This window comes from Silurus meridionalis, chromosome 10, assembly GCF_014805685.1.
Source record: "Silurus meridionalis isolate SWU-2019-XX chromosome 10, ASM1480568v1, whole genome shotgun sequence".
NCBI classification, from domain to species: domain Eukaryota; kingdom Metazoa; phylum Chordata; class Actinopteri; order Siluriformes; family Siluridae; genus Silurus; species Silurus meridionalis.
Window position 1 is genome coordinate 1,457,725 of NC_060893.1, and position 20,172 is coordinate 1,477,896.

The 20,172-nt window shown below is 39.8% G+C and overlaps 1 protein-coding gene across 1 annotated transcript; it reads left to right on the forward strand.

Moving 5' to 3' along the window:
* The first annotated feature begins 2,528 nt into the window (after positions 1–2,528).
* Positions 2,529–19,331, forward strand: snx22 (sorting nexin 22). Its single transcript, XM_046859788.1, has 6 exons — positions 2,529–2,869; positions 11,472–11,657; positions 11,739–11,824; positions 12,781–12,819; positions 16,816–16,883; positions 19,040–19,331. The coding sequence occupies exons 1-6, from the start codon at positions 2,789–2,791 to the stop codon at positions 19,213–19,215; spliced, it is 636 nt and encodes a 211-aa protein (XP_046715744.1). The 5' UTR covers positions 2,529–2,788; the 3' UTR covers positions 19,216–19,331.
* Positions 19,332–20,172: the final 841 nt, after the last annotated feature.

The window sequence follows — 20,172 nt, forward strand, 5'->3', positions numbered from 1 at the left end:
GTCTGACACGTTAGTCCTTTTCAACTGCCATAAATGTTTTGTAAAGGTTTATTTGTTAGTGTGTATTTTTTTAATCTTTCAACCAAGCCAGTAGATATTGCTTATGCATACCTTCTGTTGAGAAACACAATAAAGATAGTTTTAAAGAATATCTAGGTTGTCACGCGTCTTTTAAATGTCGAGTGAAGAGGCATGTGCGTTCACGTCAAGGCAGCTGCATTCACGTCGAGGCAGCTTTGCCCTTCACAGCTGATCCACCAGACTGATCTTGATGAACCTGATTGGTTTGATATGCCGTTTATTTGTGTCCCTACTTCATTTTAATTAGCATTCAAATCAACTTACATATACTCATAAAAAAATAACAATTATTGTAACATCAAAAGGGAACACATTTTAATATATTTATCATCTGGTTTGCTGTGTGTTATTTTTTTTTAAATCTGTGTTCACAGAATTGTTTCAGGTGGACAGAAAGGCTTTTCTGGTCTGCTCATGTAGAAAAATTCCTGTTCCCTAAAAAGGCTTGAGCAGTGTGAAGTCACAGTTCCACTCCAGACAACTCAAATACTTTACAGTTTCTAAAGCAAAACTTTCCCACATTGCAAAGTGTTTTTACAGTAATACCTGTTAGTACAGTCTGTTTTTTTTATTTGAATATCAAATACACACTTCTATAATATGCATTCAGGGCCTTCATCTCTGAAACCAACGCCTCAAATTGAAAAACTTGAAGTCTGATAAGATATGAGGAATAAAACCACAACCGAACGCAGGTGTGTGTCTCAAAGTCTTAAATACGTCTTTTATTCCAAAAATTGGGTCATTTTATAATGCAGGTTAATTTGTGGTAAAAGTTCACATCTCTGTTCAATTATTTCTTTTTTATTGAGACCAAAACATGCAGTGAGAGAGAGAGATGTAGTTCTCTGCTCTGAAGACTTTCCCAAAGTAAAAAAAAAAACAATCAGACGTGTGGTCTGATCAAAGTTACAGGGGTCACTAGAGTTTTCTCCTTTAACTTCAGCACTTCCTTTTTTTCCCTGTCTGCACGTGTTTGCTGTTCAAAATACATTTTATATTCCTTTCTTCTAACAATAGCTTTTGCTGACAGTCTGATTGGCCTACAGACACTTTATGAAGCTGCGGAAAATAATTTCACCAGACATGCATTTTAACAGAAGTGATTGTATTATGAATCAGATTTTTTTCTTCCCTTCACAGACAGCAGCTGAAGTCAGCAGAAACCTGTGCGTGAGAGTTACTGCATGTCACGTGAAGCGTGATGGTGAGTAAAGAAAGGACCGAGGATGCACGTCATGAACAGCGAGACCTGAAGGAGACACATGGTTTCTCTTACAGTCAGAAGCTGGAAAGCAGAAGCTCCAAAACATTGGTTGTGGTTGTGTTTAGTGACGTCGCACTCAAGGCTTTGTAAATGCATTGTATTTGCATTTTGAAGTCAAAAGTATACAGACAGGTTTCAGGTGCATAAGATTCATTCAGTGACCAGATTATTCATAAAATCAGGTGTTGACACCTGAGGGGTTGAGGTCAGGAGTCTGTGGAGGGGTTGAGGACTCTGTGGGGGTTGAGGAGTCTCTAGAGGAGTTGAGGAGTCTCTAGAGGGGTTGAGGACTTTGTGGAGGGGTTGAGGAGTCTGTGGAGGGGTTGAGGTCAGTAGTCTGTGGAGGGGTTGAGGAGTCTCTAGAGGAGTTGAGGAGTCTCTAGAGGGGTTGAGGTCAGGAGTCTGTGAAGGGGTTGAGGACTTTGTGGAGGGGTTGAGGAGTCTCTGGAGGGGTTGAGGTCAGGAGTCTCTGGAGGGGTTGAGGAGTCTGTGGAGGGGTTGAGGGTCAAGACTCTGAGTAGCACACTGAGTTTTTCCACTCCATCATTCACACCGTTTTCATGCTGGAGCAATTTTTTTGTCTCTCCAGTGATTCCAGTGATGGGAAATGAATAATATAATAATACAACGATTGTGTACTTCCAACTTTGTGGCAGCAGTTTTAGGGAAGAAACGTGTGTGCTTAATGATCGAGCTTCCACAAAATGTCTGCCCATGCATTGTTTTGTTTTTTGTTTGTTTTTATAAAGAATGAATTTGCTGCTTCAGCATCCAGTGATATGGTCCGAGCCCAGCGGTTCTCCTGATCACACTGGTAAACTTTGACACGATGCGGCTCTGAGTTGCTCCAGATAAACACACGTTCTAGAGCAGGGGTCACCCACATGGTGCCCACGGGCCCTTTCTAAAAATAGCTGTTTCCTACTTTGTTAAATCATTTTTGATAATTATTATGAGAAATTATTAACATGATCAGTGTCTTCACATATATGAATATCAATTATTAATAATAACATATAATAAAAGGTAAATTGAGCACATTTATTTTAAATCAAACTGAAAACTGTGTATTAAACTGGTAGACCTTCTGACCCCACAACGAGGGCGTGGTTTTGTTTATTGTTCTGGGCGGGGCCCGTGAGGAAAGCACCAATCAGAGCGGGGGTTTGTTTGTTTGTAGGCGGAGCTGCTTCTCGTGAGCGCTGTGACTTCAAGACGTGTATCAGACTCGCGGATCTGAGAGCGGTGTGACTTCCACCCGCGTTGGGAGGTTTTTCACCCCTTACTTTTATTTTCACTGGACCACTGAGGAAGTTCGCCCACGCGCCCGAGAAGATGGTGGAGATGGTGGAGATGGTGGAAGGCTCCTGGGCTTGAACACACCGCCGGGGTTTGGTAGAAGCCGGTTTTCCTGCAGTGCGCGCGCGCCGGCGGGCGGTGATGTTGGATCTGAGCGCGATGATTGAGGTGTCGATCCCATCTCTCCACCGGGAAGTGGATGAAACTGGGAAATCACGGAAAGTAAGTACCGAAAACTGAATTCTCACTAACATATACCCAAAAAATATATATATTTAAATTTTAACTTTTGAGTCAAATTAAAAATACAAGATCTCCATCAGTGTGATCATGAATACACATAAAACATCTGCTCCACACGGGTCCTGCAAACTGGCTGAGATGTTTAAACATGATCATTCGATCCTCAAATGCTTTCTCCTTATTATACCATTACACCATTATACCATCAATATATCATCAAATGACATCAGACATCAATATATATCTTAAACCTACACCAGATATCAATATCTCACAATATCTCACAAACCTTTCATTACGTCAAATATCAATATCTCACAATATCTCACAAACCTTTCATTACACCAGATATCAATATCTCACAATATCTCAAAACCTTTCATTACACCAAATATCAATTTCTCACAAACCTTTCATTATGCCAAATATCAATATCTCACAATATCTCACAAACCTTTCATTACACCAAATATCAATTTCTCACAAACCTTTCATTACACCAGATATCAATATCTCACAATATTTTACAAACCTTTCATTATGTCAAATATCAATATCTCACAATATCTCACAAACCTTTCATTACACCAGATATCAATATCTCACAATATCTCAAAACCTTTCATTACACCAAATATCAATTTCTCACAAACCTTTCATTACACCAAATATCAATATCTCACAATATCTCACAAACCTTTCATTACACCAAATATCAATATCTCACAATATCTCACAAACCTTTCATTACACCAGATATCAATATCTCACAAACCTTTCATTACGCCAAATATCAATATCTCACAATATCTCACAAACCTTTCATTACACCAGATATCAATATCTCACAATATCTCACAAACCTTTCATTACACCAGATATCAATATCTCACAAACCTTTCATTACACCAGATATCAATATCTCATAATATCTCACAAACCTTTCATTACACCAGATATCAATATCTCACAATATCTCACAAACCTTTCATTACACCAGATATCAATATCTCACAATGTCTCACAAACCTTTCATTACACCAGATATCAATATCTCACAATATCTCACAAACCTTTCATTACACCAGATATCAATATCTCACAAACCTTTCATTACACCAGATATCAATATCTCATAATATCTCACAAACCTTTCATTACACCAGATATCAATATCTCACAATATCTCACAAACCTTTCATTACACCAGATATCAATATCTCACAAACCTTTCATTACACCAGATATCAATATCTCACAATATCTCACTAACCTTTCATTACACCAGATATCAATATCTCACAAACCTTTCATTACACCAGATATCAATATCTCATAATATCTCACAAACCTTTCATTACACCAGATATCATTATCTCACAATATCTCACAAATGTTTTATTACACCAGATCTAAATATCTGAAACCCACTTTTACACCAGATATCCTGTATTCTAACTTAAAATCCGATACTAATAAAATAATTAATTCCTCTCAAATCCAAATCCAAAATTTTCTTTCCTACTTTTTCTTTTTCACCACCATGTGTTTGAATTCCCACCCCAACACCTGTCCGTCTTGTTGCCTTCAACCTCACCAGAACAACATTCTCCAGTGAGGAAGGATTTCCCTACATCTCCAGTACATGTCCAATCACACCATCCAGGACATGAGGTGATGCTGATGGTACGATTCTCGTATGAAGAAACTCCACTTTTAATTGCTGTTCCAAAAAAAACAAAGCTTTTGGAACCCCCGTTTTTTTTTTTTTTTGGCATGTGAAGTCAGACATGCTGTAACGTGTGTCATCTGACACAGTAATACCGATGTTGATGTTGATCTCCGGGTCTAAAAGTAGAATCCTGTTACAGCCAGCTGAATCTCCGCTCTGGTGTCGGTGTCACTCAAAGCTCAAATGCCGTTCACCAGAAGTCATCCATCACCTGCACACGCTCAGAAGTGTGATGACACAAAGGAACGTCCAACTGCAAGCTGGACGTGTACCGTGCGTCCTGTAAACGTCTTGGAATTGATTCGGTAATTCGGCTCTTTTATAGGAAAGAACGTTGTGATGGAGCATGGAGAAGATTTCTAGATTTGAATGTGAATTGAGAAGGCCACACATCTCAGGCCGGGTGTGTGGTTGTTGACTTCTCTGAGTTGGTATGTTGTGAGTACTGTAAGTGGACATGAGGGTCCTGTACCCTAGGACTCGGTCCCAGCCGAAGCACGCAACCGTGCCGTCTATGACAATGGCTGCTCTGTGTGTGTTTGTGTGTGTGTGTGTGTGTGTGTGTGTGTGTGTTTGTGTGTGTGTGTGTGAGATAGTGAGTGTGTGAGTGTGTCTGTAAGACGCACAAGGAGAGAAGGAAAAACCAGAGGCTGAATGGAGCTCTTTTGCAGGCAGACCTTTTGACCCAAAACACACTGCAGGCTAGTGTGTACCCTCAAGGCTTTCTCCCCAGGGTTTAAGAACATCTGAGACCAAGCTATATCACGTCCATTAGGTTTGTCGCAGTAGTAAGGCTTTCTCGAAGTTCTCACAATTCCTCCATAATAGATTTATGATTTGATTAGATTTTAAAGTGGACACTTGGATCTTTATTGGATGGATATCTAATAAAAATAAAACATGATCTAGTTCGTGTTTAACATATCGAATAATAATCTTTGCTATTTTATTGTATTTCCTTTACACAGCTTTTTATTCGTATTTTAACACGCAAATTTCCGTTCTCATGGTCACTTTAGATAATCGCCCATTGAGTAGCTGAAAATCATCCTTGAGTAAAAGTCTTCGAGTGTGTGATTTTAACAGTACACACATTGAATTTGGGTTTAAAGATGCACAAGTCCTCACCACCAATACACGTGTTAGTGAAAAGCCAAAGACATTAGATATTTTGAGGTTTTAAACAGCCAGTGAACATACCTGCATGTTATTTTGTGAAACTTCTAGAAAGAAATCATGTAAGAAATGCGTTACAGCAATCATATATGCTTTAGGATTAGATTGTTGGCTGTATACGTGTGGCAGAAACAGACCTGGGTAAATGTCAGTGCTTTTTACTTTTGAGACTTGTAGCACATTTCTGAGATTCATTTCTCTTTCTTTCTTTCGGTCTCACACACATGCACGTTACAATTAGTGTCGATGTGAGAAACCTCCATTGGAATAATTGTTCTACGTGGATAGTGTTCACTGTGAATCCAATCTGCACCGTAACTCCAGTAACCTCAGGAAAGTGTTTATCAAATCCAAATGAAATATAGTAAGAATCGGCCAAATATCAAATAAATCATTGTGTAGACATTTGGTTAACACCCTCTGCCAGCTGTCCATGTCCCTTGGGTGTTGGGCCATGTATTTGGTTCCTGGGCCTTTAGTGGGGACGTACCTGATTTAATCCACTTCTTAATACACCACCATCACGTCACAATTATAGAAACTGTCAATACTGTACAAAAACGCAATATAACAGCATTACAGAGACATTTCACATCTGGAGGTGAAAACCATTTTACTAAACCAACAAACCCAGTTAAGACTCCAAACCTCTACACTACAACCACAACTGTGTACCTACAACATCTGGAGCAGATCACAATCAATATTTGTCTAATAACATGATAAAAACTTAAAAATGTTAATAAAATCCAACCTACTCTCCAGAGATGCAGACTCATAATGTGCAGCGCCCCCCAGAGGCTGTAATCCAGTGGTACCGCTCGTATTCACTGGTCTGGAAGTGGAGAACAAACCCTTTCCCGGGCTGAGACACGCTAGCTAGCTTCAGGGTTGGTGACCTCCTCACCATGTCTCGCTTTTCTTCACAATGGATTTTTAAGTTTGTCCGAGACCAAATCAATTTCTCTTCCTCTGTAGGTGTAAAAAAATCTAACTCTGATGTATTAACGTGTGCAGAGCTACACACGTGTTTTACCAGTCGAACTCGGCTGTAACAGTTTCCCTCTGACCAACCAATCAGAGGACGGAGCTGTGCTGACGCTATTCTGGTCCAGTGAGCTGCCCTGTGAGGAGAATCTGAAATCTGATTGGTTAAAGAATCAGAGCTGTTGGTAATATTCTCTATGGTAAAAGGCCAGCAGTACTGACTCTGAAGGCTCTGTGTAGATTAGATTCACATGGCAGCACATAGAGGCTGAAATCTGATTGGACAACAAATCTACATCCACATCCACGTACTGGAAGCAGTGCAGCCGAGAGAAACACTACGACATGAAGAGAATAAACTGATGGGAATAAATTAATACAATTTCATGGAACAAATATTAGAATTTAGTGTGTAAATGTGGGTCAGTGCTTCTGATAGTGTTTAGACCAGCAGAGAAGCTTTACTGTCTCTGACCACCTGCTAATGTGTTAATAAAATCCTTGGACCAAAGGACAACAAAAGGAAAGTTGTTTTTCCTTCTTACTTATGTTTATTTGTTCACTATGATAATATGATCGATGAACTTCGCGGTAATTTTAGCTAGCCTCTGTTACAATCCTTACCCTGCTAAACTAAATTAGGTTTTTATAAGCAGAAACGGTGGGAGCGGCTGCGTCTCAAACCATTCGAATACAAAACGTTTTGTGCAGTGGGAAAAAAAAGACGCCTCGTCTACTTTTATTTTATTTTATTTTGGCGTCTTTTTTTGTTACTGATTCAGCGTATTTAAGTCTAGCACAGGTCAGTTATATAAATCATGATATAAATGTCACATCAATAAAATAGCATTTTATACAAAACAAATTCCACTCAATATTGGTTTTATTTTTACAGCATAGTTCTACCACATTGATTTCTCTAATCTTTTTGATTCATTTCCTGTAACTGCAGCTCTGACTGTGGTTTAGTTTGAATGCAGATCACAGGTTTATATTAACATGCTATTTCTGATTTTTTGGAAGAGCATTTATGGAAGGAATCTTCAGTGTCTGCTGCCTTTTTTTTTTTTTTTTTTGTGAGGAAAAAAAACAGACTTTCGCTTTCAGCTAGAGTTTTCTAGCAGTTACAACATAAGTCAAAACAGGAGCTAACTTGATTACAGACGTTCCTCAACATGCCATTAAATGGATTAAAAGTGTATCATCATTCGGTGTTAAATACAGATCGTCATTTCTGGCAAATCGCTCTTAGTTATTCTGCCACAGGTAATAAACAAGGTTGCATTGGTTATAATGTTTTATACAACTTTTATTAATAATAAATGATACCAGGTAACTGATATTACACAAAATATTGCTACATTTTCTTCATATATTCCTGGTCCACAAACACCTTAAGAAGCTACACACAAGGAAATATGTGAATAAGTTACAGAATTTAGCTCCTCAGACCTTTAATATCATGAATGATTAACTCCAATCTAATAATCTTTTAGTTGGACCGTTGCTAGAATTGGATTTTTATATGGCAAAAACAGACGAGACAATCGGTGCACACAGCGAGATATCCCGAGGTGGTGATCCTCAATATAAACACTCTGGAAATTGAGCTTCACCAATGTTCCACCAGGCATATTTGTGGTGTCGCTTGTATTGTGATTGCACAGAGATCTAGTGTTGAAACAAGGCCACGTTTCTACAACCTGAAAGGGCAACTTCAGCCTTGACGAGAGTCATGTGTTTCTTACATTCTTGCTGAGTCTCCAGAACACACTGAGTTACTCAGACACTCCTGTCACATAACTCACTTAAGTAATAAAGTCAACAGGATACATCGTGTGTATCGTTTACACTGGACTTAGGGAAATCGGTGTTCTATACTGAGTGGAAATCTCACTGAGAGCTGCCATTTCTTACTTGCTGAGGATTTTTTTTTTTTTTTGTGTGCATTGCCCCTCTGGCCCTTAGGATGCGATGTTGCATCACTCACGGAGGTTTCATTTTGGCTTGTCAAAGCATGCTCGATTAGGCTTCTCTTACATTCCCGTCCAAGTCAAAGACCTGTCTTCCCTCAGAGGTGAGGCAGATGAGAAGTGAAACCTTTTTGGTCAAAATGAGAACAGATATGAAGTGGAAGTGAGCACTGCTAGTTTCGTTATTGTCAGGGAAAATGGGAAACGTCAAGGACGTGAAATCCTCAGTAACCAAAAAAACGCTTCTCTGATAATGACACAGACCTGCGGTCACCAAGTTCCATTTCCGGCTCCTAAATTGACTTTTTAGTCATGTTACTATTATTATTTAACGATCAGGTCTAACTGACGAAGCCCTGAACAATAGAGCGGATTCGCCATCCCCAGAATCCGTCATAAAGCAGTGACCAGTCGACGGAAGGGAACAACACGTTTTCTTTATCATTGATAACCTTTATACCAATCGTTCGTTTCAGACGAGCGATGCAAATCAGAATTTGGCCTGTGATGACGACTGAGAGCGAAAACAAACCAACAGCAATTGAACGTTTTCACTAGAAGAAATCGAGCATGTTAAAGTTGTCTAATTGTATTTATTTTAATTGAAACAAAAGCACCGCAAGGCATCAGAATGTGAGTCGTATTGTATTACTGCTTTAAAGAGGACCTGCCCAGGGTGGTGTCAAGAGATGGGATGTGAGATAAAGTGAGCGAGTGCTAGAGAGTCTGGGGTGAGAGTTTGGGAAGCATTACATCCAAAAAGGGAACAAACAACTTGTCTATATATATATTTTTAAGAGGCTGCATCCTGACCTGGTCTGATTAAAGTGTCTGACTTACGGATCCATCCTCGTCTAGATTCATGAATATACATATATTTTCTACATACTTTTTATTTATCTACTTATTTTTTTTATCCTTATATTCTATTCCTTTTTTCATGCTCAAACGCTGGACAGTCGTACAAAACATTTCACTGCATGTCGTACTGAATTTGTTTGGGCCACGAGCCTTAATTACAAGGAAAAAACACAATCAGTGCTATACGTTGTGGTGTTATTGAGGATGTTTAGGGTTCGGCTCGGACTTTTTGTTACTGATCTTCATTGTGAAAAAAGAGGCCATTCTTCCTCTCACGGAATATATTCAACTGATGTGCGCTGAATATTTATTTAATGACGATGGATACGATTCTATTCGCTCCGTTCACATTGACAGGAAATGGAAATTTAAAACAAATTAAATGACTCGAGTGAAATGAGATTGTGGAGGAAAAAAACATTTCTACAACTCATTCCGTAGTCGTGTGTCGAATAAAAGTCTGATGCTGTCATTTTTAAAGTATTTATTTTTAGTCAACCTTAAAAAGAGGAGAAAACAATTAGCTAATTTAGATTCTTTTTACCGATTCTTTGTCTGGAAAGCACTTTTTTCAACATAAACTCCGGTGTGAAACTGGTCATAAAAGCGTTTCTTTCTGTTATTACAGTTTCCCGTTCACTGCACTTTATAGAGATTCACAGATTTTCCGTTATAGGTGTGTACGGGATTATTTTCAGTTCCAAAATGATTCATTTTTATCTGTAATGAGTGAACCAGTGGTGACTGTGGCAAGAAATGTCCATTCATTACAGTTCCGTCCGTGTTGCGGTTGAACTGTTCAGCGATTACATGCAAAACTGTGGTCCTGAACCCTTGTGGTAGACTGTTATAATAATCACAGTCCAAATCCATCTTATTGTTCTTGAGTTGCTGAGTAACTTCATGGATCTTTAGGCTGTTTAGCTGCTTTTCTGTACAACCGCTTTGGTACAACATGCTGTAGAAATACTGAAACGTCATTTTCTCGACTCTATAATGTACTAAAGAATAAACACAGTAACCACATCCAATAGTGGCATACAATCACCTTTCTGTGTTAAGCGTTTACTGTACGCTCATTGTCCCTGTGTACAGATTCGACATCCTACATTCATCCCACAAGCTTTAGATCTGGTTCCACCCACATCGGTGTAACAGCCGACTTTTCATGAGTCCCAAAAGCACACCTTTATTTGGATTCTAGATGACTGCACTCTGGCGCTAATGACTGTGAGTGTGCAATGCAAACTGGGTCACAGATGATAAAACTGGCCAGTCACGGCCTCTGTTTTAGGATTTCAAGTGTTTTTTTTTTTTTTTATTAGCTTGATGTATTCTCCTTTTTTCCTGTGCTCATTATTAATGCACCCTTTAGAAAATGATCCAGAACACTTTTACTTTTGTTTGGTGCGACTGTGGCTTCTCCTTTTTTGCCCGTGTTACTAGAATAGCTCACACTTCTTGTAATGGCCCTGAAACAGAACCCTGGTGTGGCCCAGAAACAAGCACATTTACCTCTTTCTCTTTCTCTCATATACAATAGTGAAAGATGTGTCGGAGAGCCGCGTACTGTCTGACTGAGATACAATGACGAGCTGCCGTATCATCATAGCATTCATATGACCTCAATAGGAGATCAGGAGAATGGAAGAACTACCTGAGGATTCATCAGAACATTAAACAGAGATGACTTGTACTATTTACCATGCAGCCGGCAGTGTGTAGATATCTATATTGCCATAACACAATCAGTTCACTAGAGGGCACTGTTTGCACACCTCTCAGACAGGACAGTATTTATGTTTATTTCTCGTCCGCTTGTGTCTCAGTAATCAGTTTTTCTGTTGTACAGCTGTTCAGGGTGGAGATCTTGTTCAACGGAAGGAAGCACTTTGTTCTGCGGCGGCAGAGCGAGTTCCAGATGTTGCACCGGAAGCTCAAGAAGATCCTGCAGCTGCCTGAATTCCCCAGCAAGAGGACCCAGCTGCGCTCTAAACCTCTGGAGCAGAGACGGCAAGAGCTGGAGGACTACATACAGGTACAGCGAGAGGTCACACAATCATCTCCTCTGTATACCGCCTTCACAAATTAGTTATAGTTTCATCATTTCTGCATGCAGGTGATCCTGTATAAGAACGACGTGGTTCCTCAGGAGCTGCTGGATTTCTTGAAGGTGAAACACTTCCACATGCCGATCTACGAAAGGTATGTACTTCACCAGCATAGGAACGTTTTTAAGCATGTGAGTAACTTTGTGTCAATTCTTTGCACATTTCAGCTTCATGATGACCCTCAAACCCAGACAATTAGAATGTTTACTCATTCATTAGAGGGACCACACATGTAGGACGTTTTGGAGACAAGGTGAGGGAGGTGAGATTGAGATGGTTTGCACATGTGCAGAGGAGGGACATGGGGTATATCAGTAGGAGAATGCTGAGGATGGAGACACCAGGAAGGAGGAAAAGAGGAAGACTGAGGAGGAGGTTTATGGATGTGGTGAGGGAAGACATACAGATAGATGTTTAAAAGAGGCAGATGTAGAGGACAGGGGGGTATGGAGACGGAGGATCCGCTGGGGCGCCCCCTAATTAGAGAAACCGAAAGAAGAAGAAGAAGAAAGAAGAAGACGACATTTATATTTCAATGTATTTAACGAACAATTCTATATATATGTATGTATGTATGTATGTGTATGTATGTGTGTGTGTGTGTGTGTGTGTGTGTGTGTGTGTGTATACGTTCACAGAATACAGTGAATTATAAATCTGATCGGCCGGAAATTTGTCCATTAGATAGAAATGACTATAAATATAAAAGGAGACATTATGAGAAAACCATGAGAAATGATTCGAAAATAAGAGATATGAGAAAATATGTTAGACAATGATAAAGTAAGGAGACTTGAGGGATCATTTAGAGGGGCTTGTAACACATAACACACTCTGATAACACATAAGCAGACTGATTCTTTAACTCTTAGTTGTGTCTCTTCGATGAGACGATTGACAGCAAAAATGAGTCCAAATATCCATCATGCTGGAATGTTCCTGCCGCACAGCTGAGCTCTAACCGCTCTGTCTTCAGCGATGAGGAGTAACCTTACTAACATTGATTGAGTTCGAGTGTAATAAAATTCTTTATGATTTGTGTTATTTTAGTGAAGAACAGCAGAAGGACACAAGAGAGAAGGGGAAAAGGTAAGAGTCTTCCAAACGACATTATTTTATGGTATGAGATCCTGAATTCAGTCATCAGCATCTTCAGTGGAGTCCATCCTAATATTAAAACCATTGTAAGAAAACTCAGCTTTCTACTCTCAGCTGTGACACGGTTGAAGAAAAGCTCATTGGCTAAGGGTCTGCTGGATTCTAATCAGAAGGTCATGAGTTCAAATCAAAATGATTCTGATGGTTCACTTTTATTTCTTTGGTTCAGACAGACAGCAAATCATTACTTAAGTGTCTTCTGATGTCTGATCCATGGCTCTTTCACAAACAGTGCACAAATATATATATATATATATATATATATATATATATATATATATATATATATATATATATATATATATATACACAGTACAGACCAAAAGTTTGGACACACCTTCTCATTCAAAGAGTTTTCTTTATTTTCATGACTATGAAAATTGTAGATTCACCCTGAAGGCATCAAAACTATGAATTAACACATGTGGAATTATATATGGAATTATATACATAACAAAAAAATGTGAAACAACTGAAAAATTTCATATTCTAGGTTCTTCAAAGTAGCCACCTTTTGCTTTGATTACTGCTTTGCACACTCTTGGCATTCTCTTGATGAGCTTCAAGAGGTAGTCACCTGAAATGGTCTTCCAACAGTCTTGAAGGAGTTCCCCGAGAGATGCTTGGCACTTGTTGGCCCTTTTGCCTTCACTCTGCGGTCCAGCTCACCCCTAAACCATCTCGATTGGGTTCAGGTCCGGTGACTGTGGAGGCCAGGTCATCTGGTGCAGCACCCCATCACTCTCCTTCTTGGTCAAATAGCCCTTGATGCCTTCAGTGTGACTCTACAATTTTCATAGTCATGAAAATAAAGAAAACTCTTTGAATGAGAAGGTGTGTCCAAACTTTTGGTCTGTACTGTATATTTATATATACAGTTGTGTTCAAAATTATTCAACCCCCACTGAAATTGATTGTTTTGGTCGGTTTGACATTGATTCTGATCATTCAGTCATCCTGCTTACAATTAAATCAAAGAGGCACGTGTAGGTCAGACAAATATAACATAACATTTATAATGAAATAACCACAAATGTCTTTTCTGAGCTCACATCATTATCAGTTTTATTCAACCCCCAAGTGACATTCAGTCTTAGTACTTAGTACAACATCCTTTTACAGTTATAACAGCTTTTAAACGTGAAGCATAGCTTGACACAAGTGTCTTGCAGCGATCTACGGGTATCTTCGCCCATTCATCATGGGCAAAAGCCTCCAGTTCAGTCACATTCTTAGGCTTGCACTGCAACTGCTTTCTTTAAGTCCCACCAGAGGTTCTCAATCGGATTTAAGTCTGGTGACTGCGATGGCCACTTCAAAATGTTCCAGCCTTTAATCTGCAACCATGCTCTAGTGGACTTGGAGGTATGCTTGGGATCATTGTCCTGTTGAAAGGTCCAACGTCTTCCAAGCCTCAGGTTTGTGACGGACTGCATCACATTGTCATCCAATATCTCCTGGTACTGAAGAGAATTCATGGTACCTTGCACACGCTGAAGCTTCCCAGTACCTGCAGAAGCAAAACAGCCCCAAAGCATGATTGACCCCCGCCATGCTTCACAGTAGGCAAGGTGTTCTTTTCTTCATAGGCCTTGTTCTTCCTCCTCCAAACATAGCGTTGATCCATGGGCCCAAACAGTTCTAATTTTGTTTCATCAGTCCACAGAACACTATCCCAAAACTTCTGTGGTTTGTCCACATGACTTTTGGCATACTGCAGTCGACTCTTCTTATTCTTTGGGGACAGCAAGGTGCGCCTGGGAGTTCTGGCATGGAGGCCTTCATTACGCAGGGTGCGCCGTATTGTCTGAGCAGAAACTTCAGTACCCACATCTGACAAATCTTTTCTCAGTTCCTCAGCAGTCACACGGGACTTTTCTCCACTCTACGCTTCAGGTAGCGCACAGCAGTCGAAGTCAGCATCTTCTTTCTGCCACGACCAGGTAGCGTTTCAACAGTGCCCTTTGCCTTGAATTTGCGAATGATGCTTCCTATGGTGTCTCTTGGTATGTTTAACATCTTTGCAATCTTCTTATAGCCATTGCCCTTCCTGTGAAGAGTAATCACCTGTTCTCTTGTCTTCCTGGACCATTCTCTTGACCTCACCATGTTTGTAACCACACCAGTAAATGTCTAGAAGGAGCTGAGTATCACAGTCATTTTAAAGCTGCCTAATTGGTGCTTATTAGGCTTTATTGCTGCTCCCTGATATCCACAGGTGTTTTCAATACCTGATTGAAAACACTTCATTGAACCTCTGTTCTTCAGAGTGGTAGTCTTTAAGGGGTTGAATAATTATGTCAATGAAGAATTCACAAAAGAAACATTTACTACTGTATTACAAAACTAATTGATGTCATTTTAGTTGCATATGGTTCTTTAAGAAGTCCTTGTAGGATTTCATTCTGAATACAATTACAAATGTACACTAAATTCCCTAAAACCATTTACAGCATTGGGGGTTGAATAATTTTGAACACAACTGTATATGAAAATATATTTTAGAGGAGTCAGTGTGCAGTTTGTGTATCAGTACAGATTCACTGTCCTCTGAAAATAACTCAACATACAGCCATTATTGTCTAAATAACCAACTAAAGTGAGTCCACCCTCAGTGAACGTGTCAAAACGGTGTCCAAAGTGTAAATATTGTGTGATATCCAGCACTGCTTTAATCCTCCTGGGTGTGGAATTGACCAGAGCTGCACAGGTTGTTGCTGGGATCCTCTTCCACTCCTCCATAATGACACACAGAGCTGCTGGATGTCAGCATTCATGCAGCCCCAGACCATAATGCTGCCACCACCATGCTCGACTGTAGGGAAGACAATTTTCTTGGTTCTCTTCACCAGGGCGTCATCACACATGCTGGATACCTTCTGAGCCAAAAAAGTTTATCTCAGTCTCATCAGAACACAGGACATGGTTCCAGTAACGCATGCTCTTGGACAGGTCGTCTTCAGCAAACTGTTTGGAAGTTTTCTTGTGAGAAGCTTCAGAAGAGGCTCCTTCTGGGGCAACGGCCTGCAAACCGACTTGTTGTGGTGTGTGGCGTACGGTCTGAAGCAGATCTTCCTCTTCTGCAGCCTCTAAAGCAATGCTGCAGCACTCAGGATATTGTTTTTCGGAAGCAGCTTCTGCACCTGACGCACAGCACGAGGACTCGACTTCTTTGATGGACCCTTGTGAGGTCTGTTCCGAGTGGAACCCGTCTTGAAAAACCTCTGTATGACCCTCAAGACTGTACTGTAACTCAGTTTCAGGGTGTTACTGATCTTCTTACAGCAGAGGCGTCTTTGTGGAGAGCAACAATTCTAACTCTCAAATCTTCAGGGACTCTTTACCATGAGGTGCATGTAGAACATCCAGTGGCTAGTATGAGGGAATTGGAATCAAAGCACCAAATTTTAACTGCTCTAACACGAGATACACACATGTTCTGGTTCTGGCAAGCAGACAAAAACATAAACATGATGAAGAGGACTTGAGGCTTTGCACAGTTACACCAAGTACAGCTGTGAGCACTGAGGGTGCACTCACTTTTGTTACCAGTTATTACAACAATAATGGCTGTATGTTATTTTCAGAGGACAGTAAATCTGTACTGTATACAAACTGCACACTGACTCCTCTAAAATATATCCAAGTTATATTTCTATAGTCCCTTAAGAAGGTGTACTACAACGGTTGCTGAAATGTGAGGGTGCACTTACTTTTGTGAGTGTGTGTAAATTAGATTTAGATTTCAAGAAGACTAACCCTAATTAATACATTTCATCTTATTAATAAAAACACAGTAATTGAGAAATTAAACAGTGTAAATCGAATTGAAACATTTCCTTTTATATTCCTTAAGTTCGCTAAATTGTTCAATGATCTCAAAATAAGTATGAAAGTTGCCTCATTGGTGTAATTCTTCTCTTTTAGCTGTGAGCTTCTGCATCAGAGAGTGGTGGGTTTCACGTGTGATCCCTATCTCTGCGCTTCCAAGTCAGGTAATGCATACGGTGCATTTATATAAATCACTGTTAGAGATTTTACATGGTGGTGTGTAAGAGACAGTGTTGCCTGATGCATAGCTTTTTCCTTGTCCATTATTTATTTATGACTCCTTCCACCTGTACATTAGTGAAATGCTTTAGGTGTCTGGACATGCTTAGTTTATATTCGCCTGCTGTAGTGAAACAGAGCACCTGAGGGGCTTCAGCATAAACCGTATGCAGTGCAAGTCAAACTGAGTTCTGTAACGTAGGTAACAGACGCAACAGTATGTTTTAGAGAGAAAACGTTGCCTAAATCATGGCATCACATGGCATTTTTTTGCTAGTTTTGAAAGAATCCATAAAGTGAGTACTCAGCCTATGTTTCTTACCGTTGAGTATAAACGAGTACAGACCTGCGCAGAAATTTACTTCTGAACTCTGACTCATGATCGTTGCATCACACGAAAATAGGCATTGATGATTGAGTGTGAATGAGACGTCAATAAGTGTGACTTTACATGAGATTTGGAAACTACATGAAACTACAAATCATTGATCAGGAAATTAAAAAAAGAACGAATCAAATATTCCTTTTTTATATTTATATATAAAACATATATATAATATTCCATATGAACATGGACTGCATTTGGTGTGACACTTAACACTAACCCTAGTCTTTCACATCAAACATCCTAGAAGATTCACTATATGAACATAAGTACGGTGACACCTGACGTTTCCAGCCATATGTGATTCCTCCTCACACTGGTACCACAAACCTGTAGGTACACAATTGTATAGGACGGCTTTTGGTGCTGTAGCATGAGATTTTCCCTTCACTTAAACTTGGAGACTCAAACCTCCATGAAGATCTGCTTTTCATGGGCTGAAAGTGGCCCGCTATAGAGCTCTGACCTTACCCTTATTGGGATGATTTGGAACACTGACTGCACCCCAGGCTTTCCTCACTCTACATCAAAACCTGACTTTAAGTGTCCTTGTGGCTGAAGGAGCACAGATTCCCTCAAGCACATTCCAAAATCATCTTTCCAGAAGACTGGAGATTGTTAAAACAGCAAATCGGAAGCACATACCAGTCTTATGGTCAGGTGTTCAAAAACTTTAGTCCATAAAGTGTATAGTGTTGTTGTTTTTTTCACACCTGGACATTAGATTTTAGTGTTTAAGGTTTACATAATCATTTTAATTATTGTCATGATTTTACATTAGTGAGCACGAAGACCAGAGACGTTAATGTACTTTTCCATAAACAGGTTTTTTTTTTTGCTTATTTTCTTGACCAATGATTTAAAATTTAATTACAATAAAAATAAACCATTTATCCCCTTAAAATCCCCCCACAACTTTAGTTCCTACCTGCAATTTGTTCCTATTTAATGATTTATAATTTATACTGTATAGTTTATACTTTATAGTAAATTGCTCTGTTTTGATTTATTATGTTCTTGGTGAATTATTACCAAATGACTGAGTACCACATACTGATCACCAGTCTTTAAGACTCTTGGATGGGCTTGGCCATGTCCACACTTATATTACGATGGGGTCATCAGACACGTCTACATTATAAGTCTGGGACTACGTCTGTACACCTTTTGATGAATAATGTGCAGTTTTCATAACGAGCATCATAACTGCTTTACTTCAATAAGCTCGAATTAATTACCGTACCACTGAGGATAAATAAATAGGCGACTCTGTGCAGCTGGTGATGTTTCTCATCAACACTCAGGAGATCCGTGAGATTACGGAGTACCACAGGAGCTTTGAGGATGGATTTGGACTGTAGTTCATATCAGTCTGCTACATTGACTCAGAACAACAGTTTGCATCTGATCATCACTTTACACCTCAACATCTGTAATAAATGGACATTCGGTGCCACCCAGATGAGGATGAGGTTCCCTCTTGAGTCTGGTTCCTCTCAAGGTTTCTTTCTTATGCCATCTCGGGGAGTTTTTCCTTCACCACAGTTGCCACTGGTTTACTCAACAGGGACAAACTTTCATTTATAAAGAACATCTTATTCATTCTTTATCACCACATTATCTAAAGCTGCTTTGAGACAATGTTTAATGAAAATGATCTGAATTGAAATGAACAATAACTTGAATTTAAATACATTTTTGTTTCTCTTCTTGCAGACCTGCCGAACGTGGTTGTTGCTGGTGTCTTGCAGGGCTTCTTCCCCAAAGACAATAAGGTGGACTTCAGGACACATTCCAAGCCCAGCATTAGGCATCCACCTCTATTTCCTTCAGTCCCATCCATCGTCATAGACAGAAGCAGTCTGAGCTTATTACCAGAAGCAGAGACATGAGACATGGAAGAGCTTCTGTGTTCCAGCACTGACCAGGCACAGACTTCCAGCTTTTTCTACCTGGCTTCAGAAGGACTGGTGCTTTTAACTGTTTATATAAAAACCATCAGCTTTGATCTGGTTGTTAGCCTAATTTTAATAATGCAGGGATTGGAAAGCGATGTGTTCTGGAGCTCTGGTATCTCTCACTAATGCACGTTCAGTATGTGCTTTATCCTGGTCAGGGTCACCATGGATCTCCATCCTGGTATTGAAGACTCTGTGGTTAAATGAAGGAAGTGGTAACTCAATGGTTCTGAGTTACTGATTGGAAGGTCAGGGGCCAAGTTACTACTGCTGGGCCCGTGAGCTAATAAACCTTTCTGCTCCAGGGGTCCTGTCTCATGGCTCACCCTGCTTTCTGACCCCAGTTTCCTCCAGGGTCACATATCCTAAGAGTGAGGCAGAAATATAGTCTGTGTACACACAGCTTTCACACCTGTAAGTTAGACCATCCTGCCAGGAAGAAACTGGAGAACGAAGAGGAAACCAGCAAGAACATGAGCCCAGTTCAGTATAAAACAGTGAGTTGTGAGGCTGCAGCGCCACCCACTGTACAACCACAACACAAAAACCTCATAATTAACATTCAAGTGATTTTGATGGAATTCTTTATTTCAAAGAGGGACAATAAGTAAAAAGTGAACCCTGATCCTGACCCACCTATATCTCAGATATTTGAGATATTTATGCTGTAGAACTTCTGTTCATGTGATTTTAAATCGGATCGGGCCAGATTAGTGTATTTGCATACACCGGACATGCAAAAGATCTCCAAGCCTGTAAAAAGCCTGGTATGTTTTCTTTGTAAAAAAAAAAAATAAAATAAAACTTTTAAAAATCTTTATTATAAGAGAACATTGGTCTCACAGAGCGTAGTTGCGACGGAAATCATGAACCTATCGAAGATTTTCTTTG